General features: G+C 31.1%; 1 protein-coding gene across 1 annotated transcript; it reads left to right on the top strand.

Annotated features, from left to right (window-relative positions):
* Nucleotides 1–3,504: 3,504 nt before the first annotated feature.
* LOC145097608 (patatin-like protein 1) lies at nucleotides 3,505–9,327 on the top strand. The gene is made up of 7 exons (XM_079035203.1): nucleotides 3,505–3,751; nucleotides 3,862–4,043; nucleotides 4,152–4,338; nucleotides 4,425–4,571; nucleotides 8,122–8,424; nucleotides 8,912–9,087; nucleotides 9,177–9,327. Exons 1-7 carry the CDS (start codon nucleotides 3,596–3,598, stop codon nucleotides 9,247–9,249), a joined length of 1,224 nt encoding a protein of 407 aa, XP_078891329.1. The 5' UTR covers nucleotides 3,505–3,595; the 3' UTR covers nucleotides 9,250–9,327.
* The last annotated feature ends 831 nt before the right edge of the window (nucleotides 9,328–10,158 follow it).

Below are 10,158 nucleotides of genomic sequence, written 5' to 3'. Positions count from 1 at the left end.
TTCCAAAGGAATGACGTAACTATGTTATAAACGCATTTGGAGTTATTATCTAGTTATAATTATAGTTTTCTCGTTTCGACTGATTTCATAAAACAACTATAACTTCGTTTATTTACGAGATGCATAGTTAACCCAACGAATCGCTTCAACGTTTACTTACGAAAAACTTAGGGGTCGTTTGATAGTTGCTAACTGAGTTAGAACTGACTGGGTTAGAAGCTGACCGGGTTAGATGTTTTGACTGAGCTATCTTCTGACTGAAACTTATTGTTTGATTTGATATCTGTCTTACTATACAAAATGACTATATTACCTTCACCCAATATTTTCATAAGAACCATTTTCATTGTCAACCATAAGAATCATGCTTGCATTTTTCTTGTAGTCTAATAAAAAGAAATTACACAAATTTTTCACATTTTCATAAGAACCCAAATCTATACAACACATAAACATATAAAAAAAAAAAGACTAAATCAACATTCAAACATCATTTTTATAATCAAACCAAAATTACAACATTTTCCTTAATGTAAAATGAACCAAGTGACATGGTTAGACAATGTATTTCAAGATCATGCCCAATGAAACGCCTGATAAATCACATGAACAATAATAATATAGTTAGCTTTTTAGAAGAACGATATTTACCCATCATTCAATTGAGCAAGCTTTCCAAGTCTTGCGATTTCTAAACAATTGATCAGTGGGATACTTATTCCATAGGCCCACAAAAAGAGTCTGATCTTTATTTTTGCAAAACCAGAATCCAAGTCTTGTGATATCTAAAGTCCATGGTGGAAAGTCAAACCAAGATAGAAATCGATTTCACGAATCAATTTCAAAAACAATTTCATGAATCTAAATAAAAAAAATGACTTCATTAATCGGGAAGGGGCAAAAATTATTGAAGGAGATGAATGGATAGAAATCGATTTCATGAATCAATTTCAAACACGATTTCATGAAACAATTTCAAAAACGATTTCATGAATGGGAAGAGACATGGTCCGGAAAAAAGCATGGTGAAGAATTTTACCGGAGATGGAAGAAGTCCCAGACAGGAAGAATCATGGTGAAGAAGGCGTCAACGATGGCTGAAGGGTGGAAAACTCGATGAAGACAGAAGCGGTAGAGGAGAAACGATGGAGGTTGTCGTTCACGATTGAACATTCATCAGGGCAAAATGGGGAAACGTTCGGTCAGCCTCATTTTTTCCATGGACCCAATAAGACAAATACTCAGGACCGAATCAGAATATTGGACTGGGTCAGACGTGATTAGCCTTTTATCAAACAGTCTGATCGGACCGAGTCAGCCAAAAGTGCTGACCTGACCCGGTCAGCTGCATATCAAACGACCCCTTAGTTATATAACTTATTTGTTTTCTCAATAGAGCGTAACTTTCACAAACGATCTCCATTTTCGACGTTCTTTATATCCATGCTTGTATTCTTAGGCACTATCTGTTTGGATTATTATTTTTCATATGTATACCTAACACATAAATCTTATTTTCGATGCATTAATTAAATACTTATATACTATGTACAGTGTTTTGTTTGTTAACGAGCAGAATTCATCGGAGACAAAAAGGGTATTCTGTATGCGATTCTAAGTATGAAAACTTTATTTGCAAGAAGATGATGGAATACAATACATTAAGTATATTACAAAGAGTGTTCAAGATGACCGAGACTGATAAACGATGACCTAATTTTCCCGTTTGTTACATATTCCATGGAAGGGTGTTAGAGGGTGTTGAAAGTGTTGATTGTTAGGAAGGGATAGAGTTCGATGCATCGATAATTTTCCACTCTATTAATAGTCATGGAGCATGGAGCCGAGTTAACATTCACAAGTTAGAGGTTTGTGCCATAAAAGTCGTGTTAACTTTTTAGGTATAGAATGAAACAAAAATGGAGTTGCTGGACTTGGTTATAGTAAGATAGTTATGGGTCAGTTATTCCTCGATTTTACATGTTCTCTAAGGGCCTTTCAGGAGAAAGGGGGGGGGGGGTTATTTTTGTTGTTTGAGATCGTGATATGCTATGAAGGGAGTGTGTGACTATTTAGGATTGGTTGGTTGTTGTTCACGTTGTCTAGGTTACAACTTAGATTGAGAGGTTGATTGTGACTCTATACACCCTACAATTGTTAAGTGAGAAGCATTCTCTTTGGTTGTCAATTTTCGAGTTGATCACTTGTGTTGAAAGAGTAATTGTTATAATGAGATACTTTAATGAGTTTCGGGATGCTAGTGAGAGACTAGACTCTCAGTTCTTTGTGACCTCGAATTCTTATTTTAATTTAGTACGTTTAATTCATTGAAGATTTGGAGATTATTATTATGCATATAAGGGGCCTAGGTTTACTTGATGTCACTAGTCGAGGTCTAAATTTAGTAAATTGACTACTTCCTTGTCTCTGAGGTTTTTTTGTTGCATTCCCTTGTATGATGAATTTTATTCTTGAGAAGAAGGCCCAAGATGCTTGGCTTGTTCGTTTATGTTTGTTTAGCACCTTAACGAACGTACTTACAAAAACACGAACAATGTAATTTGCTAAACGAACGAACAAGAAGAAAAATTTTCCTTTTTTTATCTGTTTGTGTTTATTCATTTGTCCTTTTAACTTAAACGAACAAAAATGAACAAACTTTGTTCGTGTTAAATCGATTCGTTTACAACCATATATATCTATTAAATTTTCAACAACCAATACATTACGACCTAATTGAAGATTTTCATCTTAAGGTTTATATTTTTGTAGTAGATTACTTAACGTATTACGAAAGAAATTCAGACTTGTTACAAATCTTGAATTCTTTACAGTTACAAGTTTTATACGCAAGTAATCCAAAACGAAACCAGTCGTCTGACTGTAATAGGGGGCTGCTTTCAATTGCAAATAAAGAAACTAAAAGAATTTGCGGATGAACATTCTTTCTTCAAAGTTGACTTTGACCTTTTCGGGACAATAAGTTATTGCTTATTTTGTAACAAGTATTTGTGAATTGTGAGGATGAATCAATCCTCGTGTAATATATTCCTATAAGCATTTCATGTTTTCCCTCTTCTATTTAAATAATTGTAAACTTACAAATAGATTCAATTAAAACTTGATAAAAGTCAACTACGAAACAGTCAAATATGTTCTTACTTCTCATTGTTTGCATTCTATTTGCATTCCATCGTCTTTAAATTACTATGATTAATTTAATAAATGTTTTAAGATATTTACTTAGTAGCAAAAACAATAAAAAAAACCCTATATATAACAATCAATATTGAATGAATAGATAACTTTATATATATAGATCTATCGTCAAAAATTTTAACCTTCAATTTTTTATATAACTAAAAAAAATCTTTAAATATTATAAAAATACATAGAGATTAATTACCGGTGTTCCTTAACGTGTAAATATCAAATTATATTATATATTATATATGTTGTAGCACAAGTGATCATGTCCTATCCATTATTAACAAATGGCATTTGAATGTACAAATAGATAGACTAACAACCCTCATACATAAATACTACCTCAAAGTTCGTCTAATCATTGTAGTGTTTGTATTACGATTACAAGATGACAACCGAAATCACAACAACAACAACAACAACCTCCATTAGAAACCGGCCTCCAAATACTGGAAATCTCATAACTGTTCTTTCTATCGATGGCGGAGGCATCAGAGGTATCATCCCTGGTGTCATTCTCGAGTATCTCGAATCACAGCTTCAGGTATATATACATAACTCCCACTTACATATTCAATTACTCATGGGAATTTTATACTTTTAGACGTATTTTTTTGGGCCTAATCAATCAATAACATGTATATATACATGCAGGAGTTAGACGGAGATGAAGCAAGATTAGTGGATTACTTTGACGTCATTGCTGGAACAAGCACGGGTGCTCTAATAACTGTCATGCTAACGGCTCCAGACGAAAACAACAAACCTTTTTATGCTGCTAAAGACATCGTTCCATTTTATCTTGAAAACACCCCTAAGATTTTCAAACAAATCGGGTAATATTATGGATCAATCATGTTACATGTACATGCATACGCCTACGATCGTATGATCCCTCTCTAAACGACTTTTTAATATTCTGAATGTTTTTTGGGTAAATTTAGAGGGCCATTTGCTGGGATTATAAAGCTGTTGAAGGCGTTGATAGGACCAAAGTACAATGGAAAATATCTTACAACCCTCGTAACAGGTTTACTAGGAACCTTGAAGCTGAGTCAGACATTGACTAACGTTGTCATACCTACTTTTGACATAAGGGATATGCAACCTGTGGTGTTTAGTTCATTTCAGGTTTGTGTTTTTGCTAAATCACTTAATATAATCGCTTAAGTTGGGGGTTATTAACTTGAGAGATATTAAAAATGGTTATTTTGAAGGTGACAAGAGAGCCAACCACAGATGCACTCTTATCAGACATTTGCCTTGGTACGTCAGCAGCACCTACGTACCTCCCTGCTCATTACTTTCAGAATGGTGATCGTGAGTTTAACCTTATTGATGGTGGAGTCGCGGCTAATAACCCGGTAATTAACTAACTAATTACAAACTACAACTATTGTCCCTATATCATGTTTAATAGCTAGATATAACACTCTCAATCGATGCATGGGCGATTTGAAGAGGTTTAGAAAAATGCATGATCTGGTCTAGATCGGTCCTTGAGTTCATAAAGATCCTACTTTGGTTTTTTTTGAAATCAATACTAAATATAAAAGATTGTAACCAAAGGACGAAGTTAAATATTTTTAAATTACAAACTATAAATAAACATATAGGTGAATTAAGACTTTATATAAGTTATAAAATATGCGACGTGTATATTAATTATTAGAAATTAGAAATGGACGGAATGTTTGAATATTTAAAACCAACAAACGGGAATACTTAATTAGGGATTATAATGTCAAAGAATTCTAAAAATACTATAATATAATGAATAATTAAAGTTGGTAAACAAATGGAAAAATTAAATTAAAAATCATTAAAATTACAATAAAAGTCATATGAAGTTTATAGATTATAAAAATACTTATAGAAAAAAGGTTAAATACCACAAAGTTTATAACAAAATTCTAATTTGACAATATATTTTTTTATTTCAAATTTGACACTATTTAACCGGTCAACCTAGTTATTTATTGACGTCGTATGATAAAATGTCACTTTTAATGATGGGACATTATGATGATATGATGACATGTAAAGATTGAATATCTTTTTTCTTACAAAACATACTAAAATTTTATTTTATTTGATTTACACTAAATTAAATTTATTTTTTTCAATTTTAACACTGTTTTTTGTTCCGAACTAAATATCATTTTTTTCAATTTTGTTAAATGTTGACACGTTAATATGTGATGTCAGCATGCATGTCATCAAAATTGACATGCCAACATGTAACCTGGTTGATCGGTTAAGTGGCTAAAATTGTAAAAAAATGAAAAAACATAGTTTCAAATTTGAGACAAAAATATAGTGTTAAATTATAACTTTTGTATAAACTTGGTGTCTTTTGTTCTAATTACCGTAGAAAGTATACCAGTTCATGAAAATTCTAAAACTCGTAAAGATTTTTAAAAATAGAAAACGAATTCTAGATATTCTAACTATTAACAAAAAGAAAATTCAATTACTTGGAAGTGCATTGAAAATTTATCGAAGTTATTCAATAATTCTGGATACGGATACAGATATTGAAATCGATTATTCGAAATTAATTAATAGGCGAAGTAATTTAAATAAGTCCTTTTTTTTAGAATGGTGCAATCTACAAATTTAGAACAAAGAAATGTCATCTCTAGGTAAGTTTAATTTTTGAAACCAGAACTCAACATGAACTCCAATTAAAACGTACTTAGATTTACTTAGTTTATATATAATAGGAGTTGTAAGATTTATATCGTGTAGACGTGTAGTATTCTAGTTATTATTGACTACACTAATGTTAATAAAAGGAGACATTCTTAAGATCCAGTATCGTATCACACTTTGAAAAGAAAAAAGGAAATATGAAATTGAGAATTTGGAAGCGCCAATATCCCAATTGAATAAGGAGTGATCTTCTAACTCTTACAAGGCTAAACAAAGTGGAATTTTTCATTATTAAATAATGCATAAAATATAAAAAATAATTAAAGAAGATAAATTCCAGATATCAGATATTCGAGATATCCGAAATTCTTTGAAATCGTTATTTTTATTTGAATACGAAAAACCGGATATAAGATTTTTGGATATCCGAAATTTTGAATATCCAAAATTTCAGATAAATTTAGATTGTCTTTTTGGATTTTTGGATCGGTTTTTCGGATATCCGAATTTTCGGATAAATTCTGATCGGTTTTTCTAGATGTGACCTCTTTAGTGGCTCGGCTACATCACACCCAGGTAGTGCACGGATATCGGCCACCGAGAAAAAAATCAACCCTTTAAAGAAAATTGTCCATATATATATATATATATATATATATATATATATATATATATATATATATATATATATATATATATATATATATATATATATATATATATATACTCCACACCTTATATAAACTCCACCTTTTTTTTAAAACCATCACACTAAACTCAAACATTTGCAAATACTTTCTATAATGAATCCATCCCATAATAGCACAGTTCATTCCAACCCACAACCGTCGATAATTTATGTGTCGATGTTCCATCCTGTTAACCGCAATTTGAATTATCCCATCAATTTTTTGGATAGCACCAAACTTTTTTGTGCCCCCCAAACCGAAACACAAAAACAAAGATGATGAAGTGATCCCCCAAACAAAACCCGAAAAAGTGGACGCAGAAGAGGTGGCGTCAGTGACCTCCTACATTAATCTAAAGTCCGAAGAGTGTTATTTGTTCTACTATGCGTCCATTCTTGTAGTAATTATGGAAGTAATTACGTTTGCAACCACTAGCTTAAGAGCACATTAAACCCAAAAAGGTGTAGTAAATAAGGATTAGGGGCTTTATTCCCCTTTTATGGTCCACAATAAGACAGTCTATTAATCCTTTCTCTTTCTGGCAAATTTATAATGTTACACCGTACCATCTTTATTAACTATATAACAACAAAAAGACTTTTTTAGGATTGGTCTTATCCAGAAAAACTTCAAAACATCAGGTTTAGCGTTCAACTCTAATATAAAATATTATATTAAAAAAATGGTAAACCTCACCATTCGTTATAAATCCTAGCACATTGGGTAAATTGTCAAGTAGTGCTGATAAAGACATTTTCAACCCTCCACTAAAAACCTACAATTACACTATAAATTAGATTATAATACTTCAATCCTACGTTATACCTAATCCTATATATAATATTTGATTTTAGTGTAATAATATATATAGTATTAAAGTTTAGTGTAACACTAAATATATGTTCGGACCTTAGCATTTCTTTTTTTACACTATACATATAATGGTATAGTTTAAAAGATGGTATATACTATATAGACTAAAGTCTTCCAACCCATTATACTATATTTGACGCTATGAAGAATATTATATGTATATTGTTTTTTATCCAACATTATATTTAGTGTTAAACTATATATATATATATATATATATATATATATATATATATATATATATATATATATATATATATATATAGTGTTAGGTATAATATAAGATTGGAGCATTATAATGTAAAAGTTACTTTTTATTATAACCTTCAAGATGCCCTTATTACATAACAATATAACTAGAATATTATTTTTAGTGTGAAATTGGTTGGAGGACTTTAGTGTATATATTATATATCTTTTACATTATAATTATAGGTATTATATAAAAGATAGTATTAAAAGTTAGAGACTGTCTAATATTTTGGACTTTGAGAGGGTTTCATGAATCTTAGACCAATTTCGTAGTTTAAATGCTAAACTACCATTTAGCAAAAATACTACTATTTACCAAGATAATATCTATATTTTCCTGCAAAAAGCAAAATTATCATGCAATAAGTATCACTAATAACTTATATACAACTGTATATAATTAAAATATGAAGTGCACGTGTAAATATTTTGTCTTGATTGGCAGTCATTGGTAGCCATAGGGGAAGTGACAAGGCAAGTTATGAAAGAAGATCCAAATTTTGTCCCAATCTCACCTCTCGATTACGGAAGATATCTTGTGATATCATTAGGGACAGGCACTGAAAAGCAACCACCTATATACGATGCGAAAACAGCAGCGAAATGGGGTGTGCTTGGGTGGATGGTCAATAACGGTTCGGCCCCATTGATAGATTCTTTCCAGCAAGCGAGTGCCGATTTGGTTGTTTTTCATAACAATGTTGTCTTTGAAGCCCTCAATTCCACTGACAGTTATCTCCGAATTCAGGTGTGGTTCTCTCATTTTCAACATTTATTGATAGATTACACAGTACAACTTGAAAATGGACATCAAGGAGACCTTTAAATATTGGGTTAATCTCATAAACAAGTAACAACCTATTTGTCTTTTAAAAAGTATTATTCTAAAAAAAAGGTATCATAAATAGGTAACAATGATATAAGGGTATTTTGAGAACACAAAGTTTCAATTGCTTACTTTCTGATAGAATTTTTTAAAAGAGTTGTGTTATATACCAAATAGATCGTTACAAGTTTATGAAGTTAACCATTAAATATTTGTAGCTTTATTATAACAGCTTGTCGGTGTTCCCTAATCTTAAAAATTCATTAATTTGTGTACTTTGACAATATATATGGACATCCATTCATGAGTTGTACAATTAAAAGTCAATTAGAATATTATACTTCAAGCATTAAAAGTTGTACGAATTTAAGGATTCAAGTTTTTGTATGCTCCTATTGCAAAAAACTAGGATGAAACATTGACCGGAGACTTGGCTTCGGTGGATGTTGCGACAACTCAAAATTTGAACAATTTGGTCGATGTTGGCAAAGCTTTGCTAGATAAGCCGGTTTCTCGGGTGAATTCCGATACAGGGGTATTCGAAGTGCTCCCAAATGGTGGTACAAACCGTGAAGCATTGAAAAGGTACAACTCCAACTCTATTACCAAATTATAATAGCTACCCTTCGATATGGTATAGTTTCTTGATGTATGTTTTCTTTTTATGAAACCAGGTTTGCAAAACAGCTCTCGGATGAACGAAAACTAAGGGAGGCAAATTGTACAGCACAGGAAGTGCTTGAGTGATGTTTATTCGATAATTTTATGAAATTATTCAAATCTGGAGAACGTCGTAAATTTGTAATAAATATTTGTTAAATTTAATTGTTATTTGTTTTAGTATAACAGTCAAACTGATTATCTATACGTATTTATGTTATTGTATATGTTTGTATATTGATCATAATGATGTTGTTGAATGTTGATCAATATAATGTTTTTCTATAAAAAAGTATAGTGTGTATTTATTGGACAATTTAATAAGGAATTTTTCAATCCATTACTATTACTTATGGTTTTACGAGAGTAATCCAAGTTAAAGGTTCTTTCATTTCCAGCTTTCTACACATTCCAAATCGTTTCATAACAAATATCCACCAACACCTTTCTCTTCTTTGGGTAATTTCTCCAGGGTGCAGCAAACTCCAACACCTCACTAGTTTAATCAAAATGAGGCTCTGATGTACCACACCATCAAAAAATCCACTCTCAAGTGACTCTAGTGAATGAACACCCACATAATAGGTGATGAGTTGATTCATCTTCCATGTTACATTCTCGACAAGTCACTGAAGCTATAATAATGCTACGATATTTGAGAGCCAAGGCAGATGGCATGCGGTTTTGAATATGTGATATCTCCTATTTTCCATAACCAAATATATATATATATATATATATATATATATATATATATATATATATATATATATATATTACAATAAATCTTTATGCTTTGAATAAAGAAATAATAATCTCAGTATAATAAAACATTTTGCAGAAACTATTTCGTTTAATTAAAAAAAATCTTTGAATAAAGATGTTGTTTCAAGATACAAAAATCTAAGGATGTCATAATTAATACACAACATAGCTACAACATAAAGACCTACGATCTTGAACACTATTGCAGGTCTTCTCTTTAATCTCCCAACA

Source organism: Lactuca serriola, chromosome 4 (genome assembly GCF_051521515.1).
Source record: "Lactuca serriola cultivar US96UC23 chromosome 4, Lser_US96UC23_V15, whole genome shotgun sequence".
NCBI classification, from domain to species: domain Eukaryota; kingdom Viridiplantae; phylum Streptophyta; class Magnoliopsida; order Asterales; family Asteraceae; genus Lactuca; species Lactuca serriola.
Note: the sequence above shows the minus strand (reverse complement) of the source record. Positions and strands in the feature narration are given on the sequence as shown.